Raw genomic sequence first — 23983 nt, 5'->3', positions numbered from 1 at the left:
GATGAATTGCGGGGTTGCCTAGCAACCTCCGCACTAGAGTCATTGGAGAAGCTAGAATCCTCAAAATCGGAAACCAACGTCTCAATATCATCCACCCTTGACAATGGAGAAGATGATGAACCTTGAGTATTACGGCATCGTTTCAGAAACTTTCTCATAGACAAGCTGTCATTTTGTCTTTTAAAAGTCACACCTGGTGGCAGATTCTCTTTTGTAGCAGAAATGGTGACTGGGCAGTAGGTAGGAAGATGAGTGATTGGTGGAGATATGGTTGAGGATGCAAGGGTGGTGTTGGGAGATAATGGATTGAGGACGGGTGGATAAGTAGCAAAGGTACCATTTTGCAAGTCTGGCATATATATGTGGGATAAATCAGTGGTAGTAGAAGTATTGACAAGTGAAAGTGTAGGAGATGGTGAAGACTCGGTAGGAGAGTAATTGGTGATTGTCTTATTTTTTTGGGTATTAGTAAATGGTGGCAGGTGGTGGTGTGGATGATTGGGAGAAAGGTTGTTTAGGATGTGTTGGTTGTGAGAGGTAGTGGAATTGTGTATTATTGGGCTCGGGTGGTTGATTTGTGAAACAGATGGTGAGTGATGTTGAGGAAAATTGTTGGAAGTGTGATTAGAGGATTGGGTAGTGTTAACAATAGATGGCAAGGATGGCAAAGGCAGAGTTGCAGGCTTCGGATTGGGTAGTGTTAACAATATATTTATAAGAAACTTTAAGTTGATGTGATTTGTTAATAATAAAAATAAAATTATAAATATGAAATACTTTTTAAAATAAAATAAAAAAATAAGATATTTAAATATTATTTATTTTAAATATTTTTTCTTCAAAAAATTTATTTTTATTTTTTGTAATATATTATTAAAACAAATTTTTCTAAAAATTAGGTTGTACAAGTTTTAACTTTTAACTTCTTCATAAATTTTTATTTTTTAAGTGCTTATCAAATATATTTTTATCACAGTTTTTATACTGGCCCTAAATTTTTTTTCTTAAAATTGTACAAAAGTTCTTAAATCTAACAATCTCAATAGTTCAGTGATAATTTTTAACAGCCAGAAAAATTTAAGAGGCATAATTTAGTAACTCGTCGACCTTTCCTAAACATAGGTGCAACTTGGTCGGGGTTAAATTTTTTATTGTAATTTGATTTTTGCTATTGTAATTTGATTTTTGCTAATGCAATTAGTTTTGTCTCTGTAACATGAGCATTCAAATGAGATTTTAGTCTATTATTTTCATAATTCTGTATGTTGTAGTTATTTAAGATATCTTATAAAATTTAACACGTGGAAAATAATGTTCAAATAATTTCTTGCACGCATGCCTACTTTATTTTATAAGCACATAAAATATAATAATAGAATAATATTTTATTTTACAAATAGTTTAGAGTATTTTAAGTTTATTTTCTTATGTTTTGTTTGTTTAATTTTTTTTTTAGTTTTACTACTAAATTTGTTATTTTGGTATTTTTATATATATATAAACTTCACAAAGAAAAATAAAAGCTAAAACTTTAAATATGAATTCAACCTTTTCCGAATAGATTTTAGAAAAATGTTACAACATAGAAGTTTTATATATCTTTCTCAGTTTTTTTAAGCATCTTGAATTAGCTCATTTAAAATTTATATGTAAAAATTATGCACATTTATTAAGAGATGTCGAAGCAAAAAAATATCTGACATCAGTGAATCTGCATGCACATGTATTTTACACTCAAGTGCAGCTGGAAGTAGGCTAGGCCTTTTAATTACGATCTTTAGAATTAATTAGGGTTATTTTTAATGCTTTGGGGCCAAGTAATCATAATAGAGACCCAACCCAATCAACACTAAAAGCTCAAGGAAAACACAGAGGATGAGCTTTAGTGATCAAGCTTGGAACTAAATTGACACCCAAATTTAGGTAGAAATTCAAACATAGGCAAAATGTATTTGAATATGAATATAAATTGTTGGATTAAACTTGCTTAGGATAAGAATAGTAAGAATTGTGTTGATAACATATAATAAAGCGTAGATAAAATTAAATGTCCTAAATTTAATCCATTTATATAATTCTTCTTTAACTTCAGTTTATTTGCATTTTTTTATTATTCATTTAGTTTATCAATCAAAAATTTGCTTCCCAAACAAAATTAGAAAAATTGTTGATTGGTAATTAAATAGCAATCTACTTTCATTAAAGCATACCCAATTTTAATGAACAATATACATTGTATAAAAAAATTAGAAACCACCAATGTTAGCTCAATGGTGAGAGAGAGATGTAAAAAGGGCATAAATTCAAACCCAAAATAAAACCTTGAAAATATTGTCCCTACCACATAAAATTTTACGATTTACTAGCCAAGTTTCGAATTGCTTGTGTTGGAAAGTCTATCTTTAATAATTGGAAAACTTTTTTTTTTATGATAAACTTCATGAAAAGAACCCCAAAAACAGGGAAGCGGCTACAACACCCAAATCTCCACAGAGGAGAAACCAGTAAAAAAACCAGTAAACCAGTAAAAAACAAAGGAAAATCAGAAAAAAAAACCAGCACAAACCCATACAACCAGTGCAGAAAACTAAAGGATTACAAAGAAATCAAAAAGGACTCCACAACATTCTTACAAACCAAACCAAAGGCTGAATATTTGAAAGCCCAATCAGCAAGACGATGAGCCAGTTCGTTAGAATCTCTCTTAATCCAAACCACCTGCGCACCTGGTATCACGTTGAAGGCTTCGAAGAGATGGATGAACAAAGAGTTGTCCTTCCAAGAGGGGATAATCTTGCTCGACAACGATTCAGCCAAGACCTTGCAATCAGTGAAGAAAATAGGATTCACCCACCCTCTTGTAGAACACCAATTGCAAGCATGTAAAAGGGTACGAGCTTCCGCCTCAATGATGTTAGAGAATTTCAGCTTGACAGTAAAAGCTTCCAAGACCGATCCATTTGGGCTTTTAACAACAATACCCCCCAGCACCAACTAGTCCGCGACAAGCAGCATCTGTGAAGAACATAATTCTATCCAAGTAAATATCATGTGGCAGCGTACCACTTCCACTCTCCACAGGCTGTGGGATTTCCACACTGAAAGCATGGTTTGTATCTCGAATTCTGCTCCATATTTCACTGCGTATAGCAGCAAAGGTAGGCACCGTTTGCTCATGGTAAGCGGAATTGCGGGTCTGCCACAACACAAAACAGAGGCAGCTAGCAAACAAAGTGAACTGCCTTTGATCTTCCACTGGGTTTTGGCTCAAAAAATCAGGATTCAGAATCCACTTGAGCAATTCCAAAGGCGTATCAAACCAGAGATTCTCACTACGAACAGACCAAACGCTATCAAACCATAAGGCTTTAGCAAGGGGACACTTACAAAAGAGATGGATGAAGGAATCGTCATCAGCTTTGCAAATGTAACAAGTTTCCGAGTTGTCGAATATCATCTTGAGACGGTTACCAAACGGGAGAATATCTCTACCAAGTCTCTATAAAAAGAGTTTGAGTCGTTCCTGTTGCGGGGACTTCCAGAGATCAGACCAAGTCTTGTCTTTAACTCCCAACCTTCTCCTGATAATAGCTTTATATGCCTCTTTGGTGCTAAAGAGACCAGCAGTGGAATCTTTCCAAATCAAACGATCCACATAACCACCAGGAAGCCTAGTGATCAAGTTTATAGAGCTAGCAAGGGTTGGGACAAACCACCGACGAACGAGGTCAAGGTTCCATTCACCATCATCTCGAATCAAACTAGATGCATAGACAGACCTTTGTTGGATCAATGGATTGAAGGTAGCTCGGGATTGCTGCCAATTAATCCACGGAACCCAGGGGGAGTTCCAAACATCAACTGAGTTACCGTTACCAATAAGGTAACAAGCTTCATTCCTAAGGATATCACGAGCAGCCATAATACTCCTAGCCCCCAAGATGCGGACTTAGGTAACTGAAGAGACCAAAAAGACTGATTCCCACGACAATATTTGGCCAAAAAGATTCTTCCCCAGATGGACTCACTACCAGCAGCAAGTTGCCAGCCCAACTTAGTAACCAAAGCCAGATTAAGCTCCTGAAATTTCTTTAAACCCAAGCCCCCCCAGTCCTTCGGCAAACAAATAGAATCCCAATTTGTGAGAGCCAAAAAATGTTGCTTATCAGATGAACCAAGCCACCAAAATTTCCTTACAGCCCGATCAAGAACTTCACAGAGACCCGTAGGGAGCAAGAAAGTAGACATAGTATAAATTGGCACACTCGAAGCTACCGAGCGGATGAGGGTAGTTCTCCCTGCTTGAGACAAAAGTTTGCTTCTCCATCCCTCCAGACGACCATTCAACTTTTCACAAATAAAGTGAAAATCTTTGGATTTGTTGTTTGACAAGATGATCGGATTTTCCCAGAAATTTATCACTGGAGTTCAAGAGGCGGAAACCCAATTGATTCTGAATAGATTGAGCCACCCCAGCGATTATATTTCTTGAGAAAGTAACAGCCGATTTGTTCACATTGATGCTTTGGCCAGACCATTGACAGTATTTGTTTAAGCATTGTTGGACATGTTCAATTTCCCCAGAGTCAGCTCGACAAAAGATGAAGGTATCGTCAGCATACATTAGATGAGAAACCGAGGGGCTGTTTCTGGTCACTTTGAAGTCGTGGATAAGACCTCTTTCCTCGCAACTTGCAAGAAGGCGGAATAGAACTTCACCACATAAAATAAATAAGTACGGTGATAAAGGATCACCTTGGCGTATTCATCTTTTCGGGTTGAATTGCTTCAAAGGGCCCCCGTTGAGCAAAACTGAAAAGGAGACTGTGGATATACAACCCGAGATTAGCTTGATGAACTTTTCTCCAAATTCGAAGGCTCTCAGAATTTTCTCAATGAAGCTCCATTCCAGGCGGTCATAAGCTTTGGACATATCGAGTTTGAGGCCCGCAAACCCAGTTTTACCCTTACAATTCTTGAAAGAATGCATGATCTCCTGGGCAATAATACTATTCTCTGCAATCCACCTACCCGGGATGAAAGCATATTGAAATGGAGATATGATCTTGCTCAAAATTGGCCTCAATCGATTGGCAATCAATTTAGAAATAACTTTGTATACAAAGTTGCACAAGCTAATTGGTCTGAAACTATCAAAGTTACAAGCTCCATCTTTCTTAGGGATAAGCACTAGAAAGGTCTGGTTCAGGGTCCTCACAAATTTCCCCGTTTTAAAAAACTGGGTCACTGTACCAATCACATCACCGCCAACAGTATCCCAATGGTCTCGGTAAAATTTTCCGGGCATACCATCCGGTCCAGGGGCTTTAAGAGGGTGTAGAGACCACACCACCTCTTTAATCTCTGAAGCAGATGGTATTCTAACCAGGCTGTCATTGGTTTCCGTATCAATCTGAGGTTGGATAATGTTTTCCAGTTCCGGATCCCTTGGGTGAGTAGAATCAAACAACCGTTTGAAGTTAGAACAGAAGTAATTCCCAACTGCCTGTCTACCCTCAACCCAGTCAACACCATTATCAGACACCTCATTCACAAAGTTCATTCTCCGTTTGATGACAGTGGCCGCATGAAAGAACTTGGTATTACGATCTTCGTCCCTATACCACAATTCCCTGGATTTTTGTTTCCAAATCTCACATTGTCGAGCTTCGATTTCTTCTATTTCAAGAATTATATCGGCCTCGAGCTGAAGAGACTGCTGGGTGGGCTCACGGCCTTGAACCTCAACCAAGAGCCGATTAAGCATGTTTAACTTATCAGAGCAATAACCAAAGTGGAGTTTATTCCACTTAGAAAGACATTTCCTGGTATGAGCAATCCTGCTCATAAGCTGAAAACTTTTAACACCCTGGATTTCAATACGCCAGGCTTCCTTCACCAATTCTTTGCAACTCGGGTCCCTAGACCAAGCGTCCAGATAGCGGAACGGAGTTTTGAACCGGTCCCTATTAAAAAGGAGATCCAACATAAGAGGAGCATGATCAGAATCCTTCACCGCCAAGGCACGAACACCCGCTTTTGGAAAGGATACAACCCAATTGGGATCCCCCACCACTCTATCAAGCCTTTCACGAACCAAGTGTTGGAATTGCCTCCCATTGGACCAAGTGAAAAAATTACCCATACTACCGATATCCACCCCCCAGTAACATCAAGAAACTCTCTTAACAAGGCGCCATCCGCATACTCGAAGGTCGTTCCCCCGAATTTTTCAATTTGTTCCAAAATCAGATTAAGATCCCCCATAACCGCCCATGGTTCACTAACCGCAGCAACTTCAAGAGCGAAGGAATTCCAAAACTCATTTCTCTCTGCCCGAACAGGGGGGCCATAGACAAAAAAACCTGTCCACCTAGGGACATTGAGGATGCCACTAAAGGACACAGTAATCACATACGAGGTTGCTAGAATCACTTGAACATTAATCCCCGCTTTCCAACATAAACATAGACCACCCGCAGCACCAGTTGATCCAACCACAGTAGCACCGGCAAAGCCAATCCGACGCCAAACCAAATCCATCCTATGATAATCGAGCTTAGTTTCCATTAAAAATAGAACATTAGGATCCTCCCTTAGCACCAAGGCCCTGAGAGCCTTCTTTGCCAGAGGGTTGCCAAGCCCTCGGCAATTCCATGAGAGGAGCTTCATGGGAATTTGGGGGGCATGATTCGGCCCGCCTCCTCGGCCATCAGAAAATCCGAATTTTTTCCATTACCACGTGTCAAGACATGGAAATTATGCAAAAGTTGGCTCCAAAGTAATCCTCACCAATTTGAATGTATAAATTATTAATATGAGTATTAGGTGGGTTTCAAATTTCAACTCTTAAATTTTGCAGATATGGGATCGCAAATTACAACTTAAAATGTTTATTTGTACCATAACTACTCACTTCACTTTCTTTTCCAGCTATTAGAACTGCTGAATTATATTATATATTTATATGTAATTGTTTAGATATATGAAACCCCATATTAAAATGCACTTAGTATTATTTCTCTTTATTCAACCTTATTATTTAAGATTGTAATACTAAATTGTTAGCAATGATAAATATTTTCCTTAAATCTTTTGAATATATGATTGACCACTATTATATTTTACCTCTCAAAAAAAAAAAAAAAAAGTAGCAGCAAGTAAAAAGTCTGAAAGCAAAATTATCATAATTTGAATGGTATAACGACTCCAATTTTATTGTTGATATAATAAGTAAGGCAGCTGGTAAGGGAATATACTAAATAAAGTACATATTACATTTATTAATTTATTAGCTTACATGAACTCTCATACAAGATATCTATATTCTATAACACACTCTTCTCCATCTACCTTATAGATATAAAAACTTAAAAACATATAATTAAACTGAAACTGAAAATAATCCCCAGTTGAAAACACAGAATTTCTTCCAAAAAAAAAAAGATAATGCAAGATTAATTAAAGTGTAATTAAGGAGTAATCCACTATTGACGATTGGGGCCAGTCTGGTGTCGTGATTTCTCTTTCTCCTTCACTTCACTCCCCTGCGTTTTGTCATACTCTTCAATAAAAAAAAAAAAGCACAATAATCAGATGCCAATCTTAGAATTTGAATCAATTAAATTAAATTTAAAAAATTCATGATTAACCCACAAAAAACTAAATACATATACCAGAATGGTTGGGATCAATAACAGGATCATTTTGGGGCTTGAGAGACTGCTTTCCCCCATAGATTCCACCAAATCCTTCTTCATCACACCTTGTAGAATACCCTTCTCCAAAGGAAGACATCACGTCTCTGAGATTATATATATAAACATCAAAACGACATAGATCACTAATTAATTTAAATAAAAAGTAGTACACAGACTGACCCAGTTTCTTGATTACTAGTGTTGATCTCTTCCTTTCCTTTGTCCATATCTTTATTGTTTGGTTGGGTAGAAGTAGAAACAGAGTGAGTTGCTTGTGTGAATCCGATCCCAGAGGATTTTTGACCAAATATAGGTACTGGTGGTGTTGAAGTTATGTTTCTTAGTAGTGTAGTGTTGATCATGATCCTTTGCCTTATCATCTTAATCATCAATTTAGAGTTATAGTATTTATAAAATTATCTACTACGTGTATTGATTGAAAAAAAAAAAAAAGGCCAATATAGCATTTCTTCGATCGAGGCCGTTTCTACTTAGGTCTTATTGTGATGACACGTAGTAATAAATGGCAACGTGTCTTTGTTATATGACTTTCTACATGCATTATACGTATACCCTATGCTTTGTCACTTTTGCACCGTTTATTGAATTGCAGTAGCAAAATACAAGATCAAATTGCATTTAAGTTTAAGGAAGATCGGACCTGACCAAAAAAAAAAAAAACAACTTCCAATAACTATAAATTAAAAAAATTGAGTAATTCTAATTTTTTATTAACCGAAAAAAATACATTCTCAAATTTTGTAGAAGATTACTATCTTTGATATTTTTGGAGTTGATCTATAAACCTTTGCTCTTGATATCATTTATTCAGAAAAATAATAAACTTCTAACGCAACAAAATAATAAAGAAACGAAGTAAGAAAAAATTACTTGGTTTGGTAAAGTCATTAAACCTGCAAAGAAAAATATATTCACTTATAATTTTAAAATTACATACACTCACTATCTCGAATCTCAAAACACCTTTTGTTTCTTACTCATTTTCTCACATTCACTTTTATTTTCACAATTTACTCTTTTTCTCACACACACCTCACCCCGACACAAAAAACATATTTATAAAAATAATAAATTTGGGTACCAAAACATTCCAAAACTTTCTCTAAAAAAGACTTCAAAACTTGACTACCAAAATATTTCTTTTCACACAATTAATAATTAACTAAAAAAATTATAATTTTACAAATACTAATAAATAAATTAATAAATGATTTGAGTCACATTTCACAACAAAATTATATACTCAGTCAATCCTATTGATTATAAGTCAAAAGGTTTTTTTAGTATAATTATAATTAAAAAGTTTGAATAAAATAGTTCAACAATATTTATATTACTAATTATTTGTTTTGCAAAAAAGGAAAAAAAAGAAAAATTTATTCACAACCGTAATCATAAGGCTTCGCATAAAAAATAAAAACTTGTAGTCATAGGCTTATACAACTTTGTCTTTGTTAATCTCTAACACCATAACAACTTTGTTATTCATTTAAGTGTAAATAGGGGCATAAGTACCTAAAGTTTTATAAGCGGTATAAACCTAATGTTTATATTTAGCGGCATAAGTACCCAATATTTGTAAAAACTGTAATTTTTCTTTAATTTCGTTATTACAAATTCTGTTATTTTCTTGAACAGACCACATATATAAGGTCCAGATTCTTGATCATTGGGTCTAGACAGAAATATGTAGTATCATCTACTAGGAGTGTTCATCCGATCCAATCCGCACTTTTTTGGTCAAACAACATCCAATCCGCACTAAGTGCGGATTTTATATTTTGGATCCAATCCGATCCGCATAAGAGTTTAAATCCAATCCAATCCAATCCGCAACAGTACGGATTGGATCGGTTATTTTGGATCGGTTATTTTTTTAATAATAAATTATTTAATATTTCATAGAAAAAAAATTAAAAAAAGACTATTGTTTCTTAATCTCCAATAATAATCTATTTCTATCTCTATTTATAAACAAATCAAATCAATATACATATATATATATTTATATATCAATATATATGTACTTATCTTTAGATTTACACTAAAATATATATGTATCTCTTACTAAAATAATAAGCTAGTATACATATATTTAAATTTATGTGTATGTGTCCATGTGAATAAGAATTATTTTTCTTGTATTTTTTATTATAAAATAAATAAAATGTACCAACTCAATATATTACTAAAAAAGATTAAGAAATTAGAAGTTTGTGTCTTGTTTTGATTAATATATATTATATATTATAATTTTTTAAAAATATATATAATTAAGTGCGGATTAGATTGGATCGGTTACTTTTTGAGGTCAAACAACATCCAATCCGCACAAGTGCGGATTTTGGATTTCTCAATCCAATCCAATCCGCACAAGTGCGTATATCTGCATTTTGCGGGTTGGATTGGATTGGATCGTGCGGATTGGATTGGATCGGATACTTTGTGAACACCCCTATCATCTACTTCCAAATGTTCATTTAATAAATTCAAAACGGAGTATGTACTGACAAAACTAGAGAAAAATTACAAACATTGGGTACTTATGCTGCTAAAATTAAACATTGGATTTATGCCACTTACAAACTTAAAACTTTGGGTACTTGTGTCGATATTTACCCTTCATTTAATAAATTAGTATTAAGTATTACCCGTACTCCTTACCAATAGGTGTTTGGTATGAGATTTAGAGTAATGAGAATAGTAAATTAAAGGGTAAATAGTGACATAAGTACCCAAAGTGTTAAGTTTGTAAGTGGCATAATCCCAATGTTTATTTTTAGCGGCATAAGTACCTAATATTTGTAAAACTGTAAATTTTCTCTAATTTTGTCAGTACAAGTTCTATTATTTTCTTAAACAGGTCACATATAAGGTCCAGATTCTTGATCATTGGGTCTAGACATAAACATGTAGTATCAGTTACTTCCAAATGTTCCTTTAATATATTTAAAATAGAGTCTGTACTAATAAAATTAGAGGAAAATTACAGTTTTACAAACATTGGGTACTTATGCCGCTTACAAACTTAAAACTTCGAGTATTTATGCCGCTATTTACCATAAATTAAATTAAATTTTAATAACGAAAGAATTTGTATTTTTAATTAGATTCCACTTTTTAAATTAAAATAGTAGAATGTTAATCTTTTCTAATACTGAGATTTATATTCCTTCTAAGTCTATTCTTTTCAAACTTTTTTAAACTCAAACTCACATAACAAGATGATGTAATTTGATTGAAAAAAATCAAAACATAATTAGAATAAAAATGATATTTTAATACTTAAAAATGAAGTCAAACAAAAAAATAAAATAAAAATTATTTTTATTTTATTATCTCAAATCAAAGGCACCTAATATCCTGACTACATCTCTTTTAGAGCCATAGCTCCTTATGACATTATAAAAAATGATTCAGTCGCAACAAAATGGTTGGCCCCTTCTTCTGGCCGACTAGGAATATACCTAGTTCAGTTGGAACTATTCTTAAAGGACCAGTTTGCAATGACTCACAATTAGAGTTTCTATTCTTAAGGGACCAGTTTACAATGGCTCACTATATTGAGATGATTCACATATAATTGTTACAACTAGGGCAATATACTATTATGGTCCTATTTAAGGGAGAATAGGATGAATGAAGAGAGAGTTTAAAAAAAGATGGAGAATAATATTGAAAAGATGGAGATGAAATTTATTATTAAAATTATTATAATATTATTATTAGAGTTTATTTGGTAGATGGTATAAGAATTGTATTGTATTAAATAATAAGTAATATTATATTTGAATAAAATATTGTATTATATTAATTATTACGGCCATAAATTTTAATACAATGTGAATCATATAATTTAATACATAACAAATAATCCGTATTAGCTTGTATTATAATATTTACAAAGGGTCCAAGGTGAACCCCAGCTAGTGCTGTAAATACGGGTCATGCTTTTTGACATGACACGAAACCGGCACAAGTCCAAAAGGCATGAGCACAACTAGGCACGAAAAAATATAGGCTTGGACACAACACGATACGATGCTACAAATTAGCACGACACGACACGACACGACACGAAAAATATATTTTTAAGCACGACATGACACAAGAAGCACGAAAGGCACGACACGTAAGCACAAATAGACTAGCTCGAAAAGCACGTGTTAGGATGTTCTTAGTACTATTTTTAGGATAATTTTAATGTGTTTTTAATTTACTTTTACTCTTGTTTTGAGCAATTTTACATTTTTTATCTTTTATTTTTACAAATTTAAAACAGAAGAAGATTAGAAAATATCGAAGGAATAAGATAAAAAAAAGATAAAAAAGATCACATAAAAAATAACTGTATCAAAATGGGGGTCATACCTAGGCATGGAAACCTCATGTCGCGGCACGTGTCAAATGGAAGCCTGGAGACGTGAGAAATTTCACACACGGGCCGCGACATAGGAAGGGCATACCGCAGCTCACCCATCTAATTCGAAGCTGAATAAGAGTTTTCAACGTGGGGTTATTGATAACTCTAAGATTTAGAGTTATTTTTATATCTTTAAGCTTGAGTTTTAAGTTGAATTGTGGAGCAATTAATGTCTATATTATGTAATTGTGTTTAGTTTGTTGTGTCTTTGTAATAAATGGAAGTCTGTGTGTGTTAGTAAGTGTTAAATAAACTTATGTTGTTGTTGTTGTTGTTTTTTTTTTTTTTAATGTATTAAGCAGAAAAAAATACAAGAATAGGTATTTGGAAATGTTTGGGACAAGGAAGAAAAGGAGCAGAAAAATGCTAATTGCTGACTAGCATTGCTATAATCATCGCGTAGCAATTTGTCAGCCCAGTAAGTGTATTTTGGCAGAACGTCCAGCTGGCATTAATGAAGAGAAAAACGAGCTGAGGTGGCGAAATGTGGCTAATGACCCAACAAATAGGTGGAAAATGAAGGACAAGTGGACCATGACTTGGATTTCCAATTAGGGTAAACTTTAGTACCCTAATTGGGGAGCAAAGAGAGAAGGAGGATAAAATAGATATGGTGGCTGCACTTTGAATATAGGGTACGAAAATTACAGCAGAAAAAAGAGAAGTACAAAGAAAAGAAAGGAAAAAAGAAGAGAGTACAAAGAAGAGAAGAAGAAAATTGAGAAGAAGGAGAAGAAGACAACCTACAAAGAGAGGATTTGAGCTTCAAACTCATTTATCTTGCTCTTCTCTTCATTTTGTATCATTTTCTACTCTCTAGTTTTCTCTTTAACTCCATGAACATTTCATTTTCTGGTTTGATGTTTTTAATTTCAACTATGAACTAAACTCTTTGAGATTTGGGTGGTTATGAACCCTTGTATGGACTAGTGTTTTGATTTTGTAATGATTAAGTAATCTTGACTTAGTTCAATTAGTTGTGATGAAATGTTGAATGAATGTTAATTTTTGGCCATCTTTAACATTTAGCAAGCTAGATCTTACTTGGAAAAGTAAGACCTAGTTGAACCCCTCTAATTGATGCATGATTTTTACCTTCTCTTTTAGGTATTAATTAGTAGTGAAATATGAATATTTTGCTATCATGCATAACTAAAGATTTGATGCTTTATTGGGCTATTTGTGATCTAAAATGATGTAGGAATGCATTGTGAGATTATGAATGGTTTATTGCAAGTTTTGGAAAAAGCTTGCTGGTTTTTTTTTGAAATTTGTTAACTCTGCCAGGATTGCTGGGTCATTGCTGTATCAACTGGGACATACAAGTGGAAATCAATCACCCAAGTCTATTTTCCAAATCTGAAATTATCACCACTTTAATCACTTTTAGCTTCTTATTTTTAGTTTATTGAGTTTAAAAAATTATTTCTCAAGTTTAGAATTAAGTTTAAGAATTTTGCTCTTGAATTAATTTGTTACTTTGTTTTATTTTTTATTTGAAATTATTGGAATTGCTCTTAGTTGATTTTGTATTATTTAGTAAAAAGTCCATGTGGAGACGAACTTTGATTACTTATCATTGTATTACTTGTTTGTGATTGTGTACACTTGCGCAATTATAAATCAATATAAATTTTCACAACATCTTTTCTATCTTTTTAATCCCTTATTGGCTATAAAAGAAGTGGACTTCACTGGTTTTCATCAAGCAATTTAGAAGGAAACCAAAAGCACTGAAGGGAGTACGAATTTTGGAAATCAAATTCAATATTAGAGGCGTTTTCAAGAGGATTTTTAACATTCTTTTCTTCTCTATTCTTAGATTAATATGTGTGAATTTGCTATGATGAACATGAGTAGTTAAACAATTCATTAGGGTCTAGATGGATATTGTTTGAAATTGATATTTGGTTTTAATATGATTCAATTTTCCCTCAATTTCTATATATTCTATTTCATTCGTACTTAATTACTTTTACTTGCCTGATCACCAATTAAATGTTTATGATATTGATGCGAAATTTGAGAAGTGAGTGTCGATTATGCTATAGTGAAATAAAACAAAATTTTTATATAAGACGAGAGTACCTACATGGTTTGGATAACTTATAGGGTTTCTATTTTTAATGCCTTTTACATGTTTAATTTATCACGAGAGTAGAAAATTTACATGTATTTGAGGTTTAGATATTTGAGAAGACTATAAATTACCTTAGTAAACCTGCTATTGCATAGAATTTGGTAATAGGAATAGAATCATGTTAAACCATAATCAATAGATGCAATTGAAATCTAAATCCCTAACTTTATTCATCGTTAATTTTTTTATTAATTCACATGCTTCTTATTTTCACTGTTTTTATTGTTTTCAAATTTTAATGTTTTCTTAAATTTTATATAGCCAAATAGAAGAAAAGATTTAATTTTAAAGTACTTAACTACAATCTTTATGGGATTGACCTTACTCTTTGTGAGTCCATAACTTACTAACGATACATATACTTGCGTGTTAAAAATACCACAACAGCACGACACGTGATAAATCCAAAAAATACGACACGACATATTAAAAAACCTTATAATTATTATTATTAATAATAATATATAAATTTTTCAATTTAGATAAAATAATAATAAATTTTAAATATAATACTCAATATTATAATTATATAATGAAAAGTATTAAAATAAAAAATATTAAGGTTACATATTACTTTATTTATAGGATGGGATATAACAATTTGAATTTTGAGTATAATTTATAAGTAAATATTCAAGTTCTAATGATGCTAATAATTTTTTTATATGATTATTTATAAAATATTATTGAAAAATTATATAAAAATAACTAAAGCTATAAAATATAATATACTTTAGTAATTGTAAAAAAAAAATATGAAAAAGTAAAGCACGAATATAAGCCTAGATATCAAAATAGGCTGGCCTATTTAAAAAATATGGGCTGGCACAAGTAAAGCACGATACGAATTCGAGTACAACACGAAAATAACGGACCTACGGGCCGTGTTGGACATACCCTTTAAAAATATTGGCACAACATTACATGACTCATATTTTTCTGTAGTATAACACGACACGACCCGTTTTTTTGAAAAGCATAGTTTAATATAGGTCGGGCCATCACAACACGCACAAACTTACAATACTAATCCCAACCTTGGACCCAGACTTAGGACCTGAGCTCAAACCCAATCTCGGGACCCAGATTGGGATCTGGACTCAAGACCCAAACCTAGGACCTACACCAGAAACTCAAACTTGGACTCAGACCTGAATCCAAACCTCAAATTTGGACACGGACCTAGACCTAGACCCAAACCTCGGATCGACCATTGTCCTTAACCCAGACCCCCCAGTATGCCCCCAAACTTAGTTACGAACCTAGACTTAGATCTGGCCCTGGCCTCTGAAACGGGCACCTGGGCCAGGGTCGGAGTCAGGATTGGAGTCCAGTTTATGATATAGATAGTATAATTTTACAATATAATACGATCCAACACAATTCCATATAATATAATACAACTTAGTGTAACGAGCCCTTAGTATAAATATATGTAGTTTTTTTCTTAATTTTTTTAGAATGTGGAGAGCTTAGATTTTTGAAATTTAAAGGGAAGGTCTCCTTCCAACTCTCCTCTCTCTTTCTCTTTCCATTTCTTACCAAAGCAATGAACTTCACATCTCCTTTCACCTTTCTCTATCCACCCATCTCTCTCCTCCCTATCAAACACTCTCTTAAATTGGTATGTAAAATTACATATGATAAATTGTGATACCAAAGGTTTAAGAGCACTCTCTTCTTTTATGCTCTTGCACTCATTTTCTTTTAAATTTTATAGAATCAAACATTTTAATCCCTTTAATTGCTTTTTTAAACTCTATAATTATTTTAGAGATCCCTTAAATTATTTTACTCATTCTCTATATTTATAAAATTAGAGATCCTTTAAATATTTTTTATTACTTTTTATTCTTTTTCATGTTTCTCTCTTTATTAGTATTTTTATTATTTTAATTAATAAAGTATTTAAAAATATAATACTTATAAAAAAATACGAAAACTTGCTGGTCTAATATAAAAATATATTGTAAAATTACCACGTGCCAATTCTTGATTGGTTCAAATCATCAATTTTTTTTTTTTATAAAAGATTAATTTAAATATACCAATAAAAAATAACACATAGATAATTACTTATAAAAATTAAATTTAAATATTTATTTATAAATAAAATTAAAATTTAAATATTTATACGGTAAATTAATCATTTAAAATAATAATAATAGAGTAATAGCTGTTGTGCCTTGGTGCACTAAGAGTAGGTGCACAGTGCACCCACAAGTGAGGTTAACAGAGACCCTTGTTGTGCCTTGGTGCACTAAGAGTGAGTGCACAGTGCACCCACAAGTGAGGTTAACAGAGGCCCTTGTTATGTCTTGGTGCACTAAGAGTGGGTGCACAGTACACCCACAAGTGAGGTTAACACACAGTATAGAAGCTTTTGAAGAAGGACCGTAGGGGCCGGATGGGAGAGTGTGAGGTGTGTGTGAGTGGTGAGTCAGCCTATTATTGTGATGACAAAGCAAAGCAAACTAATATCACCTTCATTCATTCATTCATTCATATTATTATTATTATTATTATTATTATTTATGATTATGTAATACGGTCTCCATAGGGCGGGACCACCCGACCGTTGCAGCAGCCTGTGACGTCATAAATCTTCGGCCACACCAAACCACTACTCCACTACTCCATCCAGACCAGACCAGACCAGACCATACCAGACCAGACCAGACCCATTGAACAAAGCTCAGTAAAGGATTAGGTTTGTATTTACACGTCAAATTCGTCAGCTTTGGTCTCCCTTAAAAACCACACACAAATAATTACCTCTCTGTTCTCTTCTACCTAACCTAATAACACACACACCACACCCTTCTTCCCAAAACTCACACCAAACTGCTCCAACCCTCCCTCCTTATCCGTACTATTATTCAATAAGTACAACTCTTTAAATTTGACGTTTCAATGGATTGATCACTTTTAATTTTTCAGAAAATTTGCAATAAAAAATAAAATCCAAACAAATAAATAGTCTACTAAATTATTTGTATTTGGCCCAACTGTTCAAATGAACCAACTTTTGGATGGAGCATTGAACCATCATTTTCATTTAAGAATGCTGTGCCTTTATGCTTGTTTACACACTCAGATTTACTGCAACTATTTATTATTAATGTATTGACTTTCACGGGCAGTGAAACTGTACCAAGGCTTGTTGGTGCATATTTATCAGTACCCTTTATTCAAATTACGATCAAAGAACATTGATTTGAATCATTTGATGATATCGACGATGTATAAAGTAGTTAAAATGTAACAAAAATTTGGGCACAAAAAAAGAAAAGAAAAAAAGAAAAGGCATGTGTTAAGGGGTCCAATTATTTATTTAAGCAATTGGGAAAGAAGGTCTATTTATGCTGTGTTTGTGCTCAGAAATATTGAGGACTGGTTTGTATTTATACGAGCAGTAGTGTTTGAAGAAGACGCATACCAAACCCCACAAAGTGCCCTTGTTTGTTCTGAAAATGGGGTCCCTTTTTTTTTTTAACCAAAATCAAATTTCTAAAACACTCGAAACGTTCTTTCCACAATGACACCTGAATGGTCACGATCAATAGGACAATAAACAGAGCATTATGCAGCACCAGACCACTCCTTCATTGTCATCCTCTGAGAGTCCTGGCCCCATTGATTCATGCAGTGAGTGCAGATTTGGAAAATTGGCTTGCTCTTCTTTCCAAGTCATCTCTGTTTAGCATGAGATGCAGATGTAATTTCTCTCGTGTCAAGACACAAAACAGAGAAAGAGAGAAAGAGAAAGATAGAGAGAGAGAGACTTAGTGTGTGTGTGTGTGATTGATTAACGAAAGGGACATGCATTAAAGCCATAATCAAAAGCATGGAGGAGAAAAAGACTATAGCAATTGTCATAGATCAATGCTTTTACTATGTCATTTTCTCCTACGAGGGATTTTAACGGATTAAATGAATGAAAGAGATGGAGTTGCAGATTACTTACTAGTAAGAGTTAATTGGGTGTTCTTCAAAAATTAATTACAGTGAGCTAAACCAAGTAAAGATGACATAAATTCATATGTCATGTTTTTTACGTCAATAGAATTAATGATAGTTTTGAGTGCTCAGTAAAATTGCAGATTAAACAGTTTTGGTTGGTGGTGTCACAAGTAAGAAATTGAGAAAAGGAGCTTTAAAAAAGAATAATAAGTGAATATGTAATGTAGTTAAGTAACTCTTAATCAAAAGCTAAAAGAAATTAATAGCAAAACTAAACCCATTGATTCAAATGTACATGCAAAATTACAGACACAAAGAGGGAGAGTGCATTCTTCCATTCCCTCGAGTTTTCAATTCCCTTTTCTACAATTAGTCATATTCGAGATTCAAATCTATAAGAAAAACCCCCAATAAATAAATAAAAAAAAAGAGAGAGAAGCCCACTATAACGTTAAGAAAGTTGAAAAAAACTAGACAAACTACCAAATGAACAAAGCAAGTTTTCTGTCCCAAAAATCTTCAAAAGCCTCTGATAATGCAGTAACTTTAATGCTTAGATATCGAAATCAGAGTTACACTGAGTTTTGCATATCTGAATCAATAAGAAGAAGCATCGAACAAAGAACATCAATGGCTGAGAATAGGTATGTATTGCCATGGTTCCAAACCAGAGATAAAAGACCTGGTAAAAGAACCAATGACCCCAATTGAGGTGAAAAAAAACCCATTAACGCCATGACGAAACTGTCAAAAGAGGGACATCATTCCATGCCAAAGATAGAAAGGCAGGTGAAGATTCAACCAGAGAAAATAAAGAACTGTAATTATAGTTCCATAAAAGGATCTTAGCTTGGCTAACAGCGTAATGACTTAGCTTCACTGGTTGAAATTCACAACCTTCCATTAAAGCTTTCCATTCCTTTCTATCTTCCATTCGTTCTCTTTTCGTTCTAGGATCCTCTGGCCCAACTACACAACCAATTCGACGACCAAACAAAACCCTTTCAACCTGAAGCCTTTCAGGCGATTCACGGCTTAAATTAGGCTCCAATGATTCAAACACAGCCGTGTAGTACTTCAAAGCGTTCTTGAAACGAGTCATAAACCCAACTTGGTTCAAACTAGCTTCGTATTCACCTAAAGTAACAATCTTTGGGTTTAGTGATTTAGCCAATCTGAGAGCAGTATGTACAGCCATTGGAGTCTCGTCTAAGAGGTTATACAATTGAAGCATGAAATTCACTGCCAAGACCTCGTCTTCTTCGACCCTAAAGCTTGACTCGTTAAGTTCACTAATCGGTATTAGAATAGGTTCAAACACGAAGTTCAATTCAAGAAGCTTCGCGAACTCGGAGAGACGATTACCGGTGGCGACCAAGGACGCCGCCGGTGTTCTGCCGAGGGCAAGAGCTGGTATGCCGGATAATCTAATCTTAGTGGGCTTTCCGGTGGGCCGAGTCGCTAGGGCTTGTAAAAGGGCAGCCCACTGAACCCCTTGAACGATTCCGAAATCAACTATATGGATCTTACTAGCTCTTTCAGTGGCTTCGAGTATGGCTTGATTCGCAGTCAAATGGGCGAATTTGGAGTACGGACAAGCGTCGTTTAAAGCCTTGTAAGGGAGTGTGAAATCTTCAGAAGAAGCACTTTCGTAAATGGCGGAGCAGCTTTTCTCCGCCGGTAGAGAAACTCTGTTATACAGTGCTTCGGCGAAGTGAAAGGTGACTCTTTCAGTCGGATCTCCTTGCTCTGACACTGATTCCTTAAGCTTAATCAATGATTTCACAGCTCGCTCTGGTTCGGCTTCAGTGAGTCGAGCACAGTCAATTAGGGCTTTAAAAAGCGGTGGCGCCGATTCGATTTCTGGTGAGCTGGTAGACACGCCGATAACGTCGTTCTTCCTTACGCTATGCGACGGTGGAGGATTTGTCGATTTTGAGTCCTTCGATACCACTGGCGGAGACTGAGGAGCTTGGGGTGGGATCCATGGCGAAACTTGAGTCTGCTGAAGTGGGTTAGGGTTTTTCTGCTGGGTTTCGTTGAATAGATTAACTCGGTTGAGATCCGAAGGTGATGATGAAGAAGGGATACTGAGTCGACTCGGGCAAGCGGCGAAGGGATCAGCAGCACCGTAGAGAACGAAATCCGCAGCATTGTTTTGCCACGCGTCACAACCAGAAGGAAGATTTGAACTATCCGTTGAATCTCCACCGCCCATTATGCTATCCATCCACTCGTCAGACTCAAACTCGCCACCTGGACCGGCGCCGAAATCTGAAAATCGAAACCCAGTTGAGTGGTGATCCATGTGAGGAAACTGAAACCCTGGTTCACCTGTATCCGAACCACCAGTGACTAGAAATGGATCAGGAAAGCCAGAACCCGCCAACCCATAACCACCCAAATTCGGAGCATTAGACATGGTGTTGTGGTGAGTAACAGTACTCCATGGATTAAGAGAAAAGGGACTTAGACCAGTGAGTTGCTGCTGTTGATGGCTCTGTTGTTGTTGTTGCTCTTGCTGCTGTTTCTGCTTTATCACTTGTTGAGCTATCGCCATTAAATTACCACTGTCCGTACACATATATGCCATTCTCCGGCCAACCACCGCCGGAAAAACTCTGCAATCACATTACCCAAAAACAGATAATCAGTCAAAAATGTAGTAGCCGTAGTTGGGAGAGCCAAAAAAACAATTTTTAAATTACCCAAGAAGAAAAAACTGAATCTTTGAAGAATTTAATCAAACTTACTCTGATAGAACCAGCTAGAGAAAGAGAGAGAGAAAGGAGTGAGTGTGAAGAGGAGAGAGAAGGGGGGAAGACGATTTCAGAAGTGCAGCTATTTAAAGAACAAGATTAAGCTCTTCACTCTCTCAACTGGGATGGTAGCAGATTATTATTAATAAAAAAGAAAAAAGAAAAAAGAAAAAAGAAAAAAGAAAAAATGAAAAATCCCATGGAAATGAAACTAGATGGGTCCCACTTTCTCTCTTCATATTCATAACAAAATAATTTAATTTAACAAAAATCAATACTTTGAATGATGAAAACACTATTTATTTAATATTATTTATGTACCCTACTACTAATACTAATAGACACTTTTATTTTGTCATCAACTGATTCATGTATTAAAAATAAATACATACTCCAACACACGACACAATACAATTTATTTAACTTGTTTATAAATAAATTTAGACAATTATCTCATATATTGATTTTTTTTTAATTTTTATTTTTAAATTTACGATTTAAATTTTTAAAATGGTTACAACGGTAGTTATAATAAGAATTTTTATTATTTTTTTGTTGCGATTTTAGTTACAGTGCAGTTACAATAAAAATTTCTATATAAAATTTCGTAAAAATATAAAAAAGAAACTATTTTAAAGTGTAAAAATAAAAAATCAAATAAATTTTAATTGATATATTTAACACATTCATAATTTATTTATAGTAACTTAAAAAAGTATAAAATTTGATTCAAAAAAAAAAAAAAAAGTATAAAATTAACTTTTAAATTAATTATTAGCGAGTTAATTTTATAATAATTGTGTCAAATCTAAATACAATTAATTTGTTAATAGGTTAAAGAAATTAATAAAAAAGAATATTATTATAAGTATCAGTATCAATTTAACTTTTAATACAATAATTATTAAATTAAATTATATAAATTTTAATATTTAATTACTCTAATAATAATATCACACTCATTTAGTGGTGTCTACTGCCTAATACACAATTTTTTTTTTTTTTTAAGCATTTCTCATATTAATTAAACTAACCCGAATCCAATTAAAATTTCCTAATTTTGTGTGAGATTTTTAAATTTTGTGTGAGTTTGGAATGGTATTATTGTGTCACTCTAACCTATTTAACCTATTTTGTCGTCGTGAATCCATCTAAAAATAACAATCTCCCTAGTATAATTATTTATTTATTTATTTATTATACTACACCTATACTATAGTTGGGTCTGCATGCATGACGTGGCACCCATAAACAGTGGGCCCCGCCGTCTGGGATATGACAACACCATGTCATAAACTTCCACGTGTTCCACTTTTCCCTCCCGCTGTGTTCGGGGACCTTGACATGGGAAGGTGGACCCCACTCTCTACCCTTTCTTCCGCCGTGACACGTCGATTTACGGCGCGTCAATATCGCCTTCCCTCTGACGTCACCACTCGTGATCTTTTTTGGTGGACATAAACAAATCCTCACCGTTCGATACTCTTCTCCTTAAAATGGATTCAAGTTACAATGTTAAGAGAAAAATTCCAATAGATTCAGTGACTCACTCTGTTGAAACTGCTCAAACTCATCATACATGTACAATTGTAGCTCAATCTATTGCCACGTGTACATTCTTAACTTTATCAACGTATATTTAAAAACAGGTGGCAAGTCAGTAAGGTAATAAGTTGGTCAAGAAATTTTTGGTAAAAAAAATAACGTTGTGGATTAAAAGAACACAAAAGAAGAAAAAAAGTAGAGAAAGAAGTGTGTGGATAAAAGTTGTGTTTTGTGAGTAGAGAAAGGCTTTGTGCAATTACGGTCCGTTCTTTTTGGGCGGTCGATGGGCCCACATTGGACCGTATGGGCCCTTCTCACTGGACCAATTTGTAAAAGTGGTGTTAAATGGGCCCCACATGAGTAATCTTAGACCAACAAGAATGCAACAACTTAAAAAATTAATAATATTAAAAAGGAAATTAATTAATTAATAAAAAAAAAAGCAACGGTGGAGGATATTTTGACGGGTGAACAACGGCCAAGGAAAGCAACTTAAGGGGTGGTGGCACAGCCCTTGGTGGTGGTGATGGTGGTGGTGGAGGTTTCAACTGTCGACCACTACTAGAAAGTGAATCACTGAGTCAACTCGTTACTATCTTAGTCACTATGTCTTTTTCACTATCCAAAAAATAAAAATAAAATGTCCCTTATGTTTTTCTTCCAATTTGGTTTGTGACTTCTCTAAATATAGTACTAAAGAGCTTTTGTCCAATCACTTAGAAAAAAAAAAAAAGAAAATATAAAGAAGAAAAAAGTTAGGACGTAACTTCTCGTCCAAAATATCAACTAGTTGCATGTTTCGTTTGGTGATAAATTGCTGCGTTTTTTTTTTCTGATACAATAAATAAATATATTTAAATTTATGTATGTGAATATAGTATATGATGATTTTTTGACTTTATGACTGAACACAACATTATTTGGATTCTGATAACTTTGGTTGAAATAAAAAAAAGAAAGAAAAGAGGGAAAAAGTAGTTTGGGGAATTTAGAGAGATAATAGATATCTCTATATGTGAATTAATATTAAGCTAGCTAGCTAGGGTTGGGTTTGGAAATTAGATTGATCTAGTTGGAAAAGGAGTTTATTTTGTAAAAGAAAGGCTTTGATTTGAGTAATTGAAAAAAAATATTATTAATTTTGTGAAAAGGCAAGTGGACAAGATTTCATTGTCTTAATCCGCCGTCAATGGTTGAATGATTAGACAAGAAATCAAAGTAATCCATTGCTAGCTTATCTTTTAATTCCAAGAGGCCCCCACTCAAAAATTTGATGGATGCACCTTATAAACAACCATATTCATATTATTTTTACTTCAAAAATGCTTTCATAGTGTTTATTGAATTCGAATCTGAACACATTACGAAATTAACTAGAATAGTTACAAAATAACTGTTCGCAACAACCTTACAACAATCTTAATAAATTTCG

The 23983-nt window shown here is 34.0% G+C and overlaps 2 protein-coding genes across 3 annotated transcripts; both read right to left on the bottom strand.

The window, feature by feature from the left end:
- Window positions 1-7246: 7246 nt before the first annotated feature.
- Window positions 7247-8127, bottom strand: LOC115714469 (uncharacterized). Of its 2 annotated transcripts, none has more exons than XM_061114569.1 (3): window positions 7881-8127; window positions 7677-7804; window positions 7247-7547 (listed from the first exon to the last, which is right to left on the bottom strand). In XM_061114569.1, the coding sequence occupies exons 1-3, from the start codon at window positions 8087-8089 to the stop codon at window positions 7540-7542; spliced, it is 345 nt and encodes a 114-aa protein (XP_060970552.1). In that variant the 5' UTR covers window positions 8090-8127; the 3' UTR covers window positions 7247-7539. The 2 variants fall into 2 exon arrangements, with proteins under 2 accessions (XP_060970552.1, XP_030499052.2); XM_030643192.2 differs by having other exon boundaries at window positions 7247-7564; window positions 7881-8124.
- Window positions 8128-18506: 10379 nt separating this feature from the next.
- LOC115714404 (SCARECROW-LIKE protein 7) lies at window positions 18507-21289 on the bottom strand. The gene is made up of 2 exons (XM_030643094.2): window positions 21001-21289; window positions 18507-20868 (listed from the first exon to the last, which is right to left on the bottom strand). Exon 2 carries the CDS (start codon window positions 20838-20840, stop codon window positions 18975-18977), a length of 1866 nt encoding a protein of 621 aa, XP_030498954.1. The 5' UTR covers window positions 20841-20868; window positions 21001-21289; the 3' UTR covers window positions 18507-18974.
- Between the last annotated feature and the right edge of the window lie 2694 nt (window positions 21290-23983).

The sequence above is a fragment of the Cannabis sativa genome, chromosome 4 (genome assembly GCF_029168945.1).
Source record: "Cannabis sativa cultivar Pink pepper isolate KNU-18-1 chromosome 4, ASM2916894v1, whole genome shotgun sequence".
In the NCBI taxonomy this organism is placed as follows: Eukaryota; Viridiplantae; Streptophyta; class Magnoliopsida; order Rosales; family Cannabaceae; genus Cannabis; species Cannabis sativa.
The sequence above is the reverse complement of the archived record's forward strand: the minus strand, read 5'-3'. Positions and strand labels throughout refer to the sequence as shown.